This window comes from Camelina sativa, chromosome 7 (assembly GCF_000633955.1).
Source record: "Camelina sativa cultivar DH55 chromosome 7, Cs, whole genome shotgun sequence".
Classification (NCBI taxonomy): Eukaryota; Viridiplantae; Streptophyta; class Magnoliopsida; order Brassicales; family Brassicaceae; genus Camelina; species Camelina sativa.
In genome coordinates, this window is record NC_025691.1 from 16256296 (window position 1) to 16274697 (window position 18402).

General features: G+C 31.3%; 1 protein-coding gene and 1 long non-coding RNA gene across 4 annotated transcripts; both read left to right on the forward strand.

Annotated features, from left to right (window-relative positions):
* Nucleotides 10975-13570, forward strand: LOC104701262 (protein DETOXIFICATION 9-like). Of its 3 annotated transcripts, none has more exons than XM_010416911.2 (8): nucleotides 10975-11115; nucleotides 11394-11558; nucleotides 11640-12184; nucleotides 12333-12419; nucleotides 12517-12573; nucleotides 12670-12908; nucleotides 13006-13211; nucleotides 13324-13570. In XM_010416911.2, exons 1-8 carry the CDS (start codon nucleotides 11032-11034, stop codon nucleotides 13387-13389), a joined length of 1449 nt encoding a protein of 482 aa, XP_010415213.1. In that variant the 5' UTR covers nucleotides 10975-11031; the 3' UTR covers nucleotides 13390-13570. The 3 variants fall into 3 exon arrangements, with proteins under 3 accessions (XP_010415213.1, XP_010415211.1, XP_010415214.1); XM_010416909.2 differs by having other exon boundaries at nucleotides 10975-11089; nucleotides 11368-11558; XM_010416912.2 differs by lacking the exon at nucleotides 11394-11558 and having other exon boundaries at nucleotides 10976-11280.
* On the forward strand, nucleotides 14077-14616 carry LOC104701263. Its single transcript, XR_753792.2, has 2 exons — nucleotides 14077-14257; nucleotides 14370-14616. It is a non-coding gene; the product is annotated as an uncharacterized LOC104701263 (long non-coding RNA).

Consider the following 18402-nt stretch of genomic DNA (forward strand, 5'->3'; position numbering starts at 1 on the left):
CCAACATGTTATATTTAAAAAATATGCTTGAACCTTCGGCCACATAAGAATACATGTGTAATCTCATTCTTATCACACAAGTTATTTATTTACGTAATAGTACACCTTTCTTATTTTATGCAAACGGTTGGTTTATTTACTACAACAAAATAAAATAACTTACACAAACTCTAGTTATTTCATTAATTCGTCAATGCTTAAACTAACTATCGTTTTTTTGCTTTTAATTTATTGTATTGCTTTGCCTTGTCTTCTCTTACTTAGTAAACAGTACTATTTGGCAGTCAGAGATACTCTTTCCGTACCTACCACCGGTCCACCACCACAAAATAATAACGATTACGTTTACGTACCATATGACCTACCAATATCTTCTCTCTGTCAATTTCTTTAAAGCTTCACTCGACAGTTACTTCTACATAAAATAATATGTTGGTATCTCAACAGTAAAAACTACAACGTTACCAAATAAGTCCGGTCTGTATAAATATCAAGTCATTGTTAATCAATAAAGATAAGCCAGTTTTATATCTAATTCTACAGGCCACATTCTATGTAATCCTTTCAATACTTGTCACTTGGTGATTGCAAGCTTCTAATTTTTACTTAAAAAAAAAAAAACGTTACCAAATAAACTTGGCGTAGTTAGAAAGTTTTGACAAAACCTATGCTCCACCGATCCAAATAGGCCCGGCTCAACGTAGACTCCGATTGGTAACCTTAATTTAATAAAAATTAATTTTTCTTCATTCTTCAAAATTTTTATATTTTATAAAGAATATTATTTTTTCATCGTTCTTTTACATTCTTCACTTATAATAAAACAAAAATATTACTCCCCAAAATAAATGAGGAACAATTAAAAAATAGAACAAATATTAAAATTCTTTTTTATTTTAAAATAAATAAAAATTATCTTTATTAATAATATTTCAATATTATAATACAGTAATATTCATATTTTCATATTATATTGGCAGAAAAAAAATTTGATACAAAATTTCATGTTAAATTAATCTGAAGGCTTTATTTGAAAATTTTTATTAATAGTAAAATAAATTTAAAAGATGTTTATATTGTAAATAAAAACTAGAGAATATTTTAAATTATACTTAAAATTTTCTTGTAGATTAATATTAACTACCGGTATTTAATATGATGTATCTAAAATTTAATTCACAAATTTTGTTTTTAAATCAAATGTAAAATTTATTTTATATACATTAAAAATAGTACTAATATTTTTATTGATTGATTTATTTAATATTTAATATATTTTTAAAAATATTGTTATTGTTTGGTCACCAGTTATTATGGTGTTCCTTTTCTGCATCTTTTCCTTTCATTCTTCATGTTTATTCTGTTATGCATTGTTCTTTTTATTCATTTTCTTTTTGTTCCTCTAATGGTTATGAGTAGAAGCCATAACAAAGGTCCTGAACTTTAAAAAAAAAAAATGGCCTAAGCTTAAAAAAATGGCATTTTCCCCTATAATTTTTGGTTAAAAGAATTTTGGACCATATTGTTAACCAAAAATATCAAAAAAATGAACAGACACTGTGCTATGGCACACCTAGCACGTGTCTAGAGCTAGGGCTGGATCCAAATAGCTTTGATTAGAAGCATGCAATCACCAAGTGACAAGTATTAAAAGGATTACATAGAGTGTGACATGTAGAATTAGATATAAAACTAGCTTGCCTTTATTGATTAACAATGATTTGATATTTATACAGATCGGACTGAACACAAGATAGACTCTAAATCCTAAGATATCGAGACCTAAACTTTATTACAATAGGACTTTAAACATAATACACATTGATACGACATTATCCTGTAATATTCTCTGTAATACTCATCCTCACGTTGGAGTGTGAAGGTCCTGAACACCCAACTTGGACATTATGTATAGGAACTGAGGACCAGGCTCGACCCTTCACACATTTCTAAGACACATTGGTGTTGGACCTCTAAATTTTTTGAGATTTTTAGTAACAAAAATATGCCTCAAAATATAATTTTATTGCAAAAACAGGCTTCATTTTTATGAAAGTTATACATTTGACCTCAATTTGTAAATTTATCTATTTTGTTATTGCAAAAATAGGCCTCAATTTCCAAAATTATAAGATTTAGTTTCAGTTTTAAATTTTTATCTATAAAATCCATAAGAAAAAAAATTGTTTTGTGTTAGGCCACAAATTTCACTTGGCCGACCCTGCTGAGGACGCCCAAGAGCCTTTGTCAAAATATCAGCTAGTTGCTCACTCGACGCCACATGCTTGGTGACAATAATACCATCACGTACGGCATCACGAACAACATGACAATCATTTTCGATATGCTTCGTACGCTCATGGAAAACCGGATTTGCAGCGATGTGGAGAGCTGCCTTGTTATCACAAAACAAACAGGCAGGCATAGATTGTTCAATACCTAATTCTGTTAATAACTTACGAAACCATTGTAACTCACGAAGAGCCACAAACATGGCGCGATATTCAGCTTCAGCGGAAGAATGTGACACCATCTTTTGTTTCTTGGTTTTCTTGGTTTTCCAAGCGATAGGTGAGCCACCAAGAAGCACAACAAAGGCGCTAAGAGAGCGACGGGTGATAGGACATGAAGACCAGTCCGAATCACAGTGTACCGTGAGAGATAAATCAGAATCTGCCTGAAGGAGAATCCCTTGCCCTGGCGATCCTTTTAAAAACTTCACAACATGCAAAGCTGCATCCCAATGAGCTCCACACGGCTCCTGCATAAACTGAGACAACACATGGACAGAGTAGCTGAGCTCAGGGCGATTATGTAGAAGATACAACAAACGGCCAACCAGGCGACGATAAGGAGAGGGATCAATCATCATTGTCAGCCAAATGATGGTTCTGTTCCAAAGGAGTATCAGCTGGTAGTGAACCAAGATTGCCGCTCTCAACAACAAGGTTTAACGCATACTTGCGTTGAGACAAAAAAAAATGCCATTGGATCCCTTAGACACTTCAATACCAAGAAAATATTTCAGTTTACCTAAATCCTTCATAGAGAAACACCTCCCTCAGTAGTCCTTGAATTTCTGAAGCATGTAGCTATCATTACCTCAAATAAGAAGGTCATCAACATAAATCAACACACGGATGTCAATATTCCCACGAGAATATGAGAAGAGAGAATAATCATCATATGCTTGTGTAAAACCAAAACGAAGCATGGCATCAGAAAGCTTTTTAAACCAACACTGAGGAGCTTGTTTAAGCCCATATAGCGACTTCCGAAGATCACATACCTTACCCGGATGAGAATGTCAAAAACCTGGTGGTAACTTCATATAAACTTCCTCCTCAAGATCACCATGGAGAAAGGCATTGTGTACATTCATATGGAAAACCTCTCACTGTTTAGCTGCAACAAGCCGTAGAAGAGTACGTACAGTGGTCATCTTAACAACCAATGCAAACGTCTTGTGATAGTTTTCCCCCTCTATCTGTTTATTCCCACAGACCACAAGACGAGCTTTGTATCGTTCGAGGGAGCCATCAGCATGATATTTAGTCTTATACACCCATTGACTATCAATGGCAATCTAACTAGGTGGAAGATCCTTGACATCCCAAGTCTTTTTGAACTCAAGAGCATCCACCTTTTTTGACATAGCATCATTCCAAACCTTAATACGAACCGTTTCCTTAAAGTTTTTAGGTTCAACAGAGCTGGTGATTGCAGCCAAATAAGCTCGATGGCCTGTTGAAAACAGAGCATCATATACGTAATCTGTCAAAGGATACAAAGAATTACCTGGGACAGTTGACGAAGACAAGGATTCGGAGTTGGTTGGAGTGTGAGGGGTTATCATATCACTTGTAGTATTGTAAAGAACATAGTATTTCGAGTGGACCGATTGCTCGAGTTGATGTTTCCCTTGACGAGGAGTTGGAGTTTCAACAAACGTAGTTGCACGAGCTGAATTTAAAATAGGAGAGACCGTGTCGTTGATAGTATCATGTATCGGGTTACTCGACGAGGATGGAAGACTATCAGAATGGTCGTCGAAACTAGTACCCGAACCTGTTTCATCGGGCTGCGGGGTAGGAACAAAGTTTTGCTTATCCAATAAATTGGATTGAGAAACAGCGACCGGTTCTGAAATTACAACCGGTTCAACCATCTCTATTGGTTTACTAACAGAATTTGGCGCAGAAGCAGAGGCATTTGAATCTGAAACTGGATTAGGAGAAACGGAACTCCCCGTGTCCAAGAGCGGCGTAGAAACTATCCAATCTGATATGCTCAAATTTAACCATGAGCTACTCTCTCAAATTAAGAGATCAATTGTAGTACTTAGTGATCGTATCCACAAGGACTCTAGATCACACAATAGATTTAATTTTTTTAATTATGCTAAACCAAAATATTAATTTAAAAGCAATGCAGAAAACAGAATTCAAAAGTGTTGTAAATTCAGGAATTAAAAACGCTAGGCCTAGGGAAATTCTCAGGAAATCATGGAAAATTATATCAATTAATTAAATAAGCAGGATTCAATAATTAAGCACCGTTATTGAACTCTAAACACAGTTGTAAAATAAATCAGTTCTCACTGCAAATATTATCTAAGTTTTAAAACTCAAAAATCCAAATCTCTTTGCAAAATTCAAGTTAAAAACCAGCAATAAAATCAAGTTTAGATAAGTTCACAAAATCACTAATTCAAATCTCTTTGCAAAAAGTAATTTTGCTCACCAAAGGTTTTTGTCAGGAAAATCAATTATATTCTCATATCAATCAATAATCCTAAGATCTAAATCCAGATGACTAATCAAAGATCTAGAATTAAGAACAACCTATGGTGAAGAACAAGAAAGATAATGAATCCAAACAATTAATCAATCTAATAATCCATGAAATCCCTAATGAGAAACCCTAAACCTAACAAGCAGATCTACTTAGACATAATTGTAAGAACACAAATAATGAATAAAACAAATAGCATTAAGAGATTAAAGGAAGAAGAAAAGGAGTTCTGAATCTTCTCTGAAAGAGTCTTGATTCTTCTTACCAAAATCTCTCTAAAAATCTCTCAGGTTTTTCTCTCAAAAGTTGCAAGAAAAAATAAAGCTTAGGTCTAAACAATGACCATAAAAATCCTATATATATTCCTAAAATACGTCCAGGGACTAATGATGCAAATATGAAAAACTTTGGGGTGATTCTGTAAATCTTCAAAACTTGTGAGAAAACGTCCGATTCTTCTGTTGGATGATGCATCGATCGACACCATCACTTGTATCAACCGATGCTTATGTCTGAACTTGTCTTCCAACTTCACAGCTTAGCCTCAATGCTTGAATGTGCTCCAAATCCTCTTATTTAGCTCTATTATGCTCCAATCCATGTTAAATCCTATAAAGACTCAAAAGACTCTAAAAAAATCAAAAAGACTTTATAAATAAAACTTATATCATGGTTAAAAACACCTAAAAATCATGATATATCACAATCTTCCTCCACTCTGTATATATGATCGTGAAGAAGGTAATGTACTCTGTTCGGTTTGAGTCGTGAATCCCATGACCTCTTTATGCTGCTCATGAACCCGAACTGAAGCTAAACATTGTTCTTCTCTAATAACTCGTGAATAAATTTCACCAAGAGAAGGCAATGGATCCATCGCAATGAGATTGGTACTAAGGCCTCCAAAGCGAGAATCATCGAGACCCAAAATAAACTGGTGGATCTTCTCCTTCTCTCTCTCTTTAGCCGGCTCAAGAGTAGTACCACACGTACACAAACCACACTTACAAACTGTCAAAGGTTTGGAAGTTTGAAGTTCTTCCCAAAGATGACATAGTTTACCGTAGTAATTGATGACTGGTTGACCAGCTTGTTGACATGCCGCAATTTGAGCCTTGATTTGATGTACTCGCACCTTGTTCCCCACTGAGAAACATTGCTTCAAATCGAGCCATAATTCGCGTGCATCAGATATGAACATAACGCTAGACTTAACTTTTGGTTCGATTGAAGTACGGATCCATCCAACAATCACCGAGTTCACCGTCTGCCAATTCTCAAATATGGATCATCAATGTAAGGTTTTGAGATTGTTCCATTGATAAAACATGTTTTGTGTTTAGCTTGCAAAGCATTAGACATCTCTGTAGCCCATTCATTATAGTTTTCACCATTCAATAACACCGACGAGATCATGGATCCAGGATTCTCGGAGCTGGACAGGAGATAGGGAGACACCACTGGTGGCTATGGCTGTTGACCAACAGCTTTCTTGGTTGCAGAAGAACTATCTTCGACTTCAGACATGTTTTCTTGTCACGAAAGAAACAAAATTTTAACAAGGAGATAATCAAAACTTCGACTGAAAAGAAGAAAAAAAGATTATAGAGAAATTTATGTGATCTTAGCTCTGATACCATGTAGAATTATATATCAAACTGGCTTGCATTTATTAATTAACAATGACTTGATATTTATACAGACCGGACTGAACACAAGATAGACTCTAAGTCCTAAGAGCATCTCCATCGCATATACTGCTGGTGTCTTTGGTTCTTTTTTAAATATAAATGTAAGACATGTTTGGGGAGAGAGAAGAAGAGAATGTCTTCTCCAAGATATTTAAAGACATTCTTTTAGACTCTTCAAACTTATCTGTCACTTTCCTATTAGTTTTTAGTTCTACCAGGTGAATACCCGCGCTAAGCGCGAGTTGTTGTTTAGAAATTTGTTTTAAAACAAATTACCTTGCTTTTTATTGAAAATTGTTTTAAAAGAATTATGTTGTCTATTCATGTGGTTAGTTTTTGTTATTTTGTGTGTTTTTATGTAGTTAATAAATTAAGATATATTCAGTTACAACTTGTATGGTAAGATCCATCTTTGACTCAAAATATCAATTATATTTTTTCATATATCCATATGATTATTTCTTTACCTACAAAAACAATATAGGACATACTGACACAATTCTATGCAATTATGTTACTTATATGGATAATGCTTCAAACTTGCTTAACTTGATTCTAAAGAAACAATTTCTTATTCCATATATTCTCTCATGTTCTAGTACTCGAGTTACATGCATCATGGTAGGCTATTGATTAAAATCTGGATTGACATAATTTAAAAAACATATGTATAACTATAATTACTTATTTGCTTCATGAGTTTTCATATGAAAGAGAAAATGAAAGCTAAAACTAAAAAGTCATTTCAGTAAACATTCTTAGATCTCTCACTTTGAATAAATGAGAGTGTGTCTTGTCTTGAATTTATTGGTACGTTTAATGTCTCCATGTCAATGTTACTAACTTACCATAATGTATTGAATTAAATAGAGAGAAGACCATATACATATGATAATTACTTAATTAGTATATAGTCTTAATGAAACATTTTATTTCCCTTCGTTAAGTTTAGTTAAGAGTGGCTTTTGATTTTCCTTCAATTAATTTGATTAATTTAAAAAACAAAATCTGTAGAAAGACATATGTCATTTTTTGGTATGATGACGTAGCACTCATATGGAAAGATTTAGCCAACTTTTATATATATAATTATAATTTTTAATTTAATTTTTGAGTCTGATTTAGACACTCCCATCTGTATCACCGATACAAATGCCCTAAGATAAGAGACCTAAACCTTATCACAATAGGATTTTAAACATAGGCAGTGAATGGGAACTTCGTTATTGTAAAACGCGGAACAGTTTTCAATGGATCCTACTTTATTTCACCAATCAACACAACTTTGTAACATGCGGTACGTTTTTACTTTTGTTAATAAAAAAAAATAACTCAAGGTGCGGTCCAATTTTGCAAAGAGAAATTGTAAAACGCAGGTAACAGTAATTACGCTCCTATTTCATGTGTTTTGAAAAACAATTCTGCGGTTTTGTAAACATATATATATGTAATTATGTAAGTAATTAATGCTTATAATGTTTTTAATCAGAAATGTATTAAAATCAATCATAATACAATTAAAATTGTGAACTGCACTATTATTTTTACCAATCAAATTTAAATTTGAATTAATTTTGGTATTTAAAATTCAGAAATTAAAACTTTATTTATTAATAAAAAATGAAATATATAATTATATTAGTTATTAATAAAATAATATGAAATCCGTACTGCAAATTGTTTTTCACCAATCAAACATTATTTTGTACCGCTTATTTTGGAATAATCGTACTTGTCCCGCAAATACATTTATCTTGCACGTATCGCAGTTGAACCGTACCGCACTATTAAATTTTTTATCATGCACTACTAAATCTACGGTTATTCAGACCATAATACACATTCATACCACGTTATCCCGTAATATTCTTCTTAATATAGCCGATCGAGAAAGTTAAAACTATCGAAAGGTTCTGTATCTATAATTTCTTACAGCACACGATGTCAGATTGTCAGAGCCCATTTTTAATAACTTTTTTTCTCAACAACTTCTGTTTTTTTATTTATTTTTGAAAACTTCGACAAGGATAAGAAGCAAATGAGTTCCTCATTATTATTTTTTATTCTCCCGATTGGTTATCACGGATTGTTGAACACTTGGTCCAGTTATAAGTAAGCAAATAGGTTCGTCATCAGTATTATCATTATCTAAGCTAGAAAAATAGTCTCAATTGGTTATCACAGATTGTGAACAGGTTATGTTGAGTTGAAAATTAAATTTTGTTAGTTTGCAAACGCGTAACAAATCATAATCATTATGGTTTACTACTTCTAGGTTATATGAACGTAGGGAATCCGTAAAAAGTTAGCAATATACAGTTTGATACTAATTTAACAGTTTGATACTATTATTTTTTAAATGATTTTGAAGATTAAAATAAATTTCTTTATTGCATATTATTGGACCAAAATTTAATACCGCTTATTCTGTAGTAACAATTTTGTAATATGGATTAGTGTCGCTGAAATATGTATTAGGATCATTGACATATGGTTGCAGTTAACATCGAGATATGGATTGAAAGTTGAAACATGTGTGCTGTTTTTATTTCTTTAATTTCTAATGTCGGTCAGTATTGAAAAGGCTTGTTTGGCATCTCAAAGCATCTCCAAGATATTCCCATAGGTATTTTAGACCATCTCTAGTTCATCTTCAATTTTATCTTCAAATTCCATTTTGGAGAAAAACCTTCTCCAGTCCCACTCCATTTACATTTCCAAAATGAAGATCTTTATATATGTCTTTATATTTGGAAACTTTTAATTTATTTCTCCATTTTAGAGTTGAGTTTTTTTATTTGCAAATCAGTTCCTTAAATTTATATAGATTTATATTTTATATCTAAATACAGTTAAATATTATTATTTTATACTTAAATTTATAAATAAGAATTTTAAAATTCAACAATTAACATATGTTACATAGAAAATAGATAATTCCAACGTGAGTTACTTTATAACAGTTTTATGTTAAAAAAAAAAGAGAAAATGTTTTTAAAAATTCTATTGTAAGGAAGTAAGGAACGATCTCTTCTCCAACGGTAGAAAGGATGAAAGATTTCTTAAACAAAAATAATTAATATTTTAATTAATACAATAATATTTTAAATGTTTAAAGTTAGACCACTAATACAACATCACTTGTAAAGATGATATAAGAAACGTTTCTCAAATAAAAAAATTTAGAACAATTCTACGTTATTTCTCTTACCTTTTTAATATATTTATTATTAGTTTACACTTTTTTTAATTAAAATACTATTATTTTTATTTTTTTGAGAAAATTTTAAGACTTCAACGGTTAGAAATGGTCTTAGATTCTTTGTAATGAGATAATAATAAAATTTATAAAAACTGTTTCCTTATGCTTTGAATTGCCTATCTCCTTTAAACGTGTTAAATTGTGTACTTGAAATTAATTTAAAAATATCCTACGATTAAGATTAATACATGTATATTATAAATAAATAAAATAACCAGTGGGCACTAAAGTTTTTGTGGTGAACTAATAAAAATTAGTAGTATTTGGAATTGCCAAAAAGATGGTACAATTTTCAAAAAAAAAAAAGAAGAGAGTACAATTATTGTGGGCGTGCCAACTCTCTTCTAATAAACAGAGATGTTTGTAATTTAGGAAAGAATATACATTCAATAACCAATTATATATTGTAATTCGAAATACTTAATTATGGTAAATTTAGAATTTTAGAGTTTGGCAATAGTTTTTTTCATGTCACATCAGCACCAAAACTCTTTTTAAATATAGAAATGATTTCGACTAATTGATGATCAGAGTGTATTCCATCTAAGATATTCATTTTAGAATGAGTTTTCAAATCATTACACTATGCAAATATGCATCTCTCTTATTAATAAAACATAACTCTAAAATATTATACTTTTCTGTGTCAGTACTCAGTACTATCTCTTATGCTAATTATTAATATTGATTTTTTTTCTTTGCCAAACACAATAGCGAAATCATTCTTAACAACTCTTCTTGTTTTAAAGTTGCCCTTATTCAAGAGCCTACCCAATTTTTAACCATAACTTTCTTGTTGATTGACAAGGTTCTAAAAAAGTTTCATTACCCAAAAGCGACTGAATCAGTCATGTTTTTTTTTTTTTTTTTAAGCTATAAAACTTTTTGAAGTCTAATTTCTAAGCCACCAAAATCTTCCAACCAAAACAAAACTTTGATATTTTTCTGGTTGTTTCCCCAACTTAATCTTACTCCACAAACTATTACAATTTACAACCAATACCTCCATGTTCTAGTTATATAGGAAGTGTCTTCATCTCACACGTGCTGAATTGTACTATTTGGTAAAAGTCGAAAACGATTTTTGCTTTTAGACGCGGAAACGTGTATATTTTCTTCTCCTCGAGTCGCGACGCCGCGTATCTCCATCTAATCTATCTACTACTCGAGTATTATTTATCAACCAAAACAAAAAAATATTAATTTCACACTCTTAAAGTAACATAAATACACGACACAACTTCCCATATTTCTCTAACTAGAAACCAAAAAAAAAAAAAGAAGATGAAGAAGAGTATCGAAGCTCCATTACTCTTGAACACCAAACAATCACAAGAAGAAGATAAAGAAAAAATAAGATGGGGGAAGATGAAGAAGGTTGCTTCAATGGCTGCTCCAATGGTCGCTGTAAACATGTCTCAGTTCCTTCTTCAAGCAACTTCAACAATGATCGTTGGTCACCGGAGTGAACTCTCTCTAGCCGGAATAGCTCTCGGTAGCTCTTTTGCTAATGTCACTGGCTTTGGTGTTCTTGTAAGCCAAAAACTTATGAATCTTTTTGTTTTTTTTTGGGTTGATTTATTTTTGTTACTAATCATATTTTTTGNTCACAAGAAGAAGATAAAGAAAAAATAAGATGGGAGAAGATGAAGAAGGTTGCTTCAATGGCTGCTCCAATGGTCGCTGTAAACATGTCTCAGTTCCTTCTTCAGGCAACTTCAACAATGATCGTTGGTCACCGGAGTGAACTCTCTCTAGCCGGAATAGCTCTTGGAAGCTCTTTTGCTAATGTCACTGGCTTTGGTGTTCTTGTAAGCAAAACTTATGAATCTTTTTTTTTTTTTTTGGGTTGATTTAATTTTGTTACTAATCATATTTTGTATACTATATAGTTTGGACTTTCAGGTTCATTAGAAACACTATGTGGTCAAGCATATGGAGCAAAACAGTATCACAAGCTTGGATCTTACACTTTCACTTCAATAGTGTTCCTCTTGATGATCTCTGTTCCGATTTCGATTCTTTGGATGTTCATGAACCAGATCTTGCTTCTACTTCATCAAGATCCTCAAATAGCTGAGTTGGCCGGTGTGTATTGCATCTGGCTCATACCGGCTTTATTCGGTTACTCTATTCTCGAGTCTTTGGTTAGATATTTCCAGTCACAAAGCTTGATTTATCCAATGGTCTTGAGCTCTTTAGCTGCTCTGTCTTTCCATGTTCCTCTCTGTTGGTCAATGGTTCATGTATTCGACTTTGGAGCCAAAGGAGCGGCTGCGTCTATCGGTATCTCTTACTGGCTAAACGCGGTTTTCCTTTGGGTTTATATGAAACGCTCTAGCCGTTGTGTGGAAACGCGGATTAATATGTCCAAGGATGTGTTTGTTCATACGAATATCTTCTTTCAATTTGCGATTCCTTCTGCAATGATGTGTTGGTAAGTGTGTAAATCTTGATTGATGATTCTGATTAGTATGGCCCTATGGTTTAAACTTTAATGGATTAACATCTTTTATTGGATTTTTTTACCTCAGTAATATTTTAATAACACAGTTTTTGTTTGTTCTTCCTTTTTTTTCAATTAGCCTTGAGTGGTTTGCTTTCGAGGTGGTTACTTTGCTGTCTGGTCTTCTACCCAACACAAAGCTCGAGACTTCTGTTATTTCGATTTGGTAATGTATTGAACCACAAACAAAGATTTACTCTGTTATTACTTTTTGTTTTTGTTTCATTTTCTAAGTTTTGATTTTTTTTTTTCGTATTGAGCAGCCTTACAACCTCTTCATTGCACTACAATTTAGTAAATGGAATTGGTGATGCAGCAAGGTTTGTTTTTATTTTTAAACTTCTAAGTAGACATTTTCATATTATTTCATTTTTCAAAGAATTTATGTTTCATTTTTGTTGTTGTTGTTGGTTTAGTACCAATGTGGCGAATGAGCTAGGAGCTGGGAATCCACGAGGGGCTCGTGATTCTGCTGCAGCTGCAATCGTAATTGCAGCTGTTGAGTCAGTTGTTGTGAGCTCTAGTCTCTTCATGTCTCGCAGTGTGTGGCCTTATGCATATAGCAATGTGGATGAAGTAATTAGTTATGTGACTGATATTACTCCCATTCTTTGTATCTCAATCCTCATGGACAGCTTCTTGACCGTTCTCTCCGGTTAGCATTTCTTTAACCATCATCTATGCTTTCAGAACCTGAGTTCTTTTTTCAATTTTCGTGACCGTGAACTGAGTAAGTGTATTGTTTTGTTCAGGGATTGTGAGAGGAACAGGGTGGCAAAAACTTGGGGCTTATGTGAATATAACTTCTTATTATGTCATTGGTATTCCCGTTGGACTTCTTTTATGTTTCCATCTTCACTTCAATGGGAAAGGACTTTGGGCTGGTTTAGTCACAGGATCAACATTACAAACTCTAATCATGTTTCTTGTTATTGGTTTCACCAATTGGAGCAAAGAGGTGATTGCAACCACGTAACTCGCTTCGGTTTTTGTTTCTAATCTTTCATCCGATTTCTCGAAAAATCGAGCTAATATATTTGTTCCTACAATTTTTGTGAAAATTTTTGCAGGCAATCAAGGCTAGGGAGAGAATAGGTGATGAGAAAGGTTTGAGACATGACTCGCTCCTTCATTGAAAGAGATACAAACTTTGTGATTTTGATTGCCTTTTTTTGTGAGTTTGTTCAATAATCTTCGATGGGTTTTGGATTTGTTTAAAAAATGTATGGAACTTAATGAGGTATGCAGTTGATTGTAATATAATTTTTTAATTTTGAGAGAAAAATTATACACATTCATAAGATATCTAGCTAATGAGATTTGGTCTATAATAGATAAATTAATTAAGGAGTAGTGATCACTAATCAGAGTTTTTTGGTCCAAGCGTCAATCTTCTATAGTAATACCACTTGTTGAAGTCAGGCCAAAAAATAACTGAACCCAAGAATAGTAGTTGCCTTGAAAGTCGCTCTGTATAGTAAAAGATGATTTTCTAGTTTTTTTTTATCACAAAGAATAATTTTCTGTATACTTTTTACAATTAACGCTAAGAAACTGTAAATTTCAAGAACTATTAAATAAGAATTTAAAAGTTTGATGAAATATTATTAGTTAATAATTATAATATATCTTATTATAAAGAAATAATACATTTATTGCTTAACATTAAATGTTTTTCTTAATTTATGTAAAAATTCTAAAACATCAACCTATAACAAATAATTAAAGAAGTCAAAGCAAATTTATTACTTNTCAATTTTCGTGACCGTGAACTGAGTAAGTGTATTGTTTTGTTCAGGGATTGTGAGAGGAACAGGGTGGCAAAAACTTGGGGCTTATGTGAATATAACCTCTTATTATGTCATTGGTATTCCCGTTGGACTTCTTTTATGTTTCCATCTTCACTTCAATGGGAAAGGACTTTGGGCTGGTTTAGTCACAGGATCAACATTACAAACTCTAATCATGTTTCTTGTTATTGGTTTCACCAATTGGAGCAAAGAGGTGATTGCAACCACGTAACTCGCTTCGGTTTTTGTTTCTAATCTTTCATCCGATTTCTCGAAAAATCGAGCTAATATATTTGTTCCTACAATTTTTGTGAAAATTTTTGCAGGCAATCAAGGCTAGGGAGAGAATAGGTGATGAGAAAGGTTTGAGACATGACTCGCTCCTTCATTGAAAGAGATACAAACTTTGTGATTTTGATTGCCTTTTTTTGTGAGTTTGTTCAATAATCTTCGATGGGTTTTGGATTTGTTTAAAAAATGTATGGAACTTAATGAGGTATGCAGTTGATTGTAATATAATTTTTTAATTTTGAGAGAAAAATTATACACATTCATAAGATATCTAGCTAATGAGATTTGGTCTATAATAGATAAATTAATTAAGGAGTAGTGATCACTAATCAGAGTTTTTTGGTCCAAGCGTCAATCTTCTATAGTAATACCACTTGTTGAAGTCAGGCCAAAAAATAACTGAACCCAAGAATAGTAGTTGCCTTGAAAGTCGCTCTGTATAGTAAAAGATGATTTTCTAGTTTTTTTTTATCACAAAGAATAATTTTCTGTATACTTTTTACAATTAACGCTAAGAAACTGTAAATTTCAAGAACTATTAAATAAGAATTTAAAAGTTTGATGAAATATTATTAGTTAATAATTATAATATATCTTATTATAAAGAAATAATACATTTATTGCTTAACATTAAATGTTTTTCTTAATTTATGTAAAAATTCTAAAACATCAACCTATAACAAATAATTAAAGAAGTCAAAGCAAATTTATTACTTTCTCCGAAAAAAAAGAAAAAAAGTTTCAAGTTTCTCCGACAAGAGAGATTACGTGACTGAGATGCTCATAAGAGTCAAGGTGAGTAGGTGACTGTAATGGTACAAAACACGTGGAAGCATATTCCATAGGACGGTGAAGTGATCCAATATACATTAATAAACATCATTCCAAGAAACAAAATTGAATATGACTTGCAAAATCCTACTGTACGTCTGTACATATACAAGGAGGTTCACTGTGAAATCTGAAATGAATCCAGCCGCGCATCAGTCCATGTTCAAGTCCAGTTTGTATTGGTTCAGATTTCATGGACGTAAGAGTCTTATCACAGAGCTTCGAACAGTGACCTATACGGGCCCGGCCGTGTCAAGATCAAACACTACACAACTAATTCAATGTGTTACAAACTTACAATTATGTCTTTTAATAGTTCAATTTTTGGATTTTTTTTTGAACATCCGAAAATAAACTTGGTTTCACACCAAAGTAGATTACAATAAGTAGAATACAAAACCCAAACAAGAAAAACATGCCGGCGGACTACAAGAATGTCCCCAAAGTCATTAATCCATAATAGGGAAACACAGCCCCAAAGTAAAGGAAACCAGATTAGAAACAAACGATAATACAAGGAGAAGAAAAATAAACTAACCTCTATATGAGAAGTTCCCACCAAGCTTCCCTATAAACCCGGTAAATATTGAAAGCACTAGAAAACCGGATAACCTCACATCAAAGACAACCAGAAAGTAAATCGACAGAGAAGAAAGCAGGAACCCAACACAACCAGAGAATAGATTGACAGTAAATAGATTTACTTCTGTTATTTTATAGTACTTTTTTTTATAAAATCAAATTTCTAATATTGAATTTTTAATACGCCCCATTTAAGTGATGGTTTTTCGGTTTTAAACCGGGATATTTCATTTAGAGTCAGATAATAAATCTATTTTCTGTAAAAAAAAACTTAATATTTGGCATGTTTCGTAGGACATTTACCTAGAAAAGGATAAATAATCTCGATAGAATGACTAGATGATGATAGTGTTGGACTCATATCTACAAACACTAGAAATGAATGTATAAAGTCGGGCATATATTATACCACAAAATTGTTCTTGTCCCATAGAATAAAGTACTCCACTGATATATAAGGTAGGTTTCATATCCGAGAGTTGTGGCCTTCTCACAATATATTTGTGCAAGTAGGACTATGAGAGAAGGAGTTGCTTAAAACCAGAGATTGGGTCATAAGATGGGCTTGGGCCTAATATTTTCTAACCCATATTTATTTTACATTTTGTACAAGCCTATTTGCTTTAGTCAGAATTAATACTCCTCTAATTAAGGTTTCTCCTAAACTAACAAAATAAATGTCATAAACTCCATAGTTCTTAGGCTAGATGGAAGGAAAAAAAAATCAGAGAGAGTTTCTATAGTGGTTTATCATTTGTTTATTTTCTTAGATAATAGGTAATATCCCGCACATGCACGGATTGTTGTATAATAAGTTATGTTAGTTAATTTAATTTTGTTTAATAATCATAAAAAAAATCTAAATCTAAATGTCATTAAGAAATTTACATTTAAAAAAAATCATACAATTTCAAAATATATAACTAGTTTAAATATAATCACACATACATATCTCTTGAATTTCTTTGTTTTTTTATTGTTCAACTTTGAGAATAATTTTTATCAGTATTTTAGAGGATTTGAGGTAAAAAAAAATAGAATGATAAAAATGAAAATTAACTATGATAATCAAATATTTAATTTAAGTTGTTCATATAAACTAACACATAACTTAAAGTATTTAATGATAAAAACGAAATCATTTCCTAAAATCATATGAGCGTTAAGAGCATGCAACGCAAAGCGGCCTTTCATTCCCTTGTTTTAAGAGAAGAGAGCTGTTAGCGTAGATGAAAGTTGCAGGTTGAACTAGCTTGAAAGACCATTTTTCTTTAAAGAAAGTCCAAGAAAAACTTAGTACAATTCCAAAAGATTAATTTTATTTCAAGTCTTTTTATATTTCCCTTATTTTAATTTATACTGCTATATTTAGTTAATAATTGTTTCATCCTTGTAGTAAAAGCTAGATAGAAAATAGAATATCATATTGTTTTTATATAGAGAAATCCTTTGAAAGTACATATTTGAATTAAATAAATAAATATTAGTTCTTTATGTAATTATATGTTTGAAAATAAACTAAATATAATGATAAGTATTATAAAAAATGTATTACAAGTTTTGTTGGAGGTAAGAGAGAGTTAAAAAAAAATTGATTTGATATTTAATAATTCTATTACAAATTTATTTCCTTAGAACATTACATATTTTTAAGAGTCAAATAAATATACATGAATATGTAAGAAATAATCTAACATCCAAAGTAAAAATAGAGATTGTTCCTTTACCTTGATTTCCTTATTCTGAGATGGTTAGAATAATATTTTTGAATCTGATTAATTAATTTTATTATTGCCATGAAAATTTTATTATACATATAAATACATAAAGAAGGAATCAAATTGAGAACAATGTAAAATATATTATTAAACTCTTACAATGTTATCTTCATTGAGTTTTCAACCAATGCAAGAACATTAAAAAAAAATAATAATAATAATAATAATATTTAGGATTTGAGATATCATGGAGGAGGATGTGAGAATGATTATTTATAGGATAAGAAGTGATAGAAGTTACATTTCTTAAAAATTAATTAAATTAGAGGAGTTATAGTTATAATTGATAGGATATTTAATTGAAAGTGAATGGACAAGAAAATAGTCAATTCACAATTTATGTAATTTCAGTTACAACTTAGTACTAAAGTGTATATTTAAAGTATGAATTAATGTATATGACTAAATGTGTTGCATTTTAGGTTTAATTAAAAATAATATTATATATTTTAAAAATAAATTAAACAAATACCAAATGGACACATAAGAAGAGAGTGAAACCTTTATATATATATATATATATATATATATATATATACTAGAATTTGTATCCGCGTAGGATTTAATTTAAAACATTTTCTATAAATATAAATTCTTGATTTCAAATAAAAACATTCGAACTTTTGAGTATAAATCTATATAAACACTAAACTTACTTTACTAAGTGATATATACTATATTGTTGAAGATAATGTTTATTTGTTATATCTATTTACGTGGGATTTTAGTTTAAAATTTTTATCAATAAAAATCATTGAATATATATATAATCATGGGCAATTCTCATAAATACCACTAAAATAGGTTTTCTTTCCAAAAATAACACACTTTATTTTTTTTCCAAAATACCACTAAAATACATTTTTTTCCAAAATAG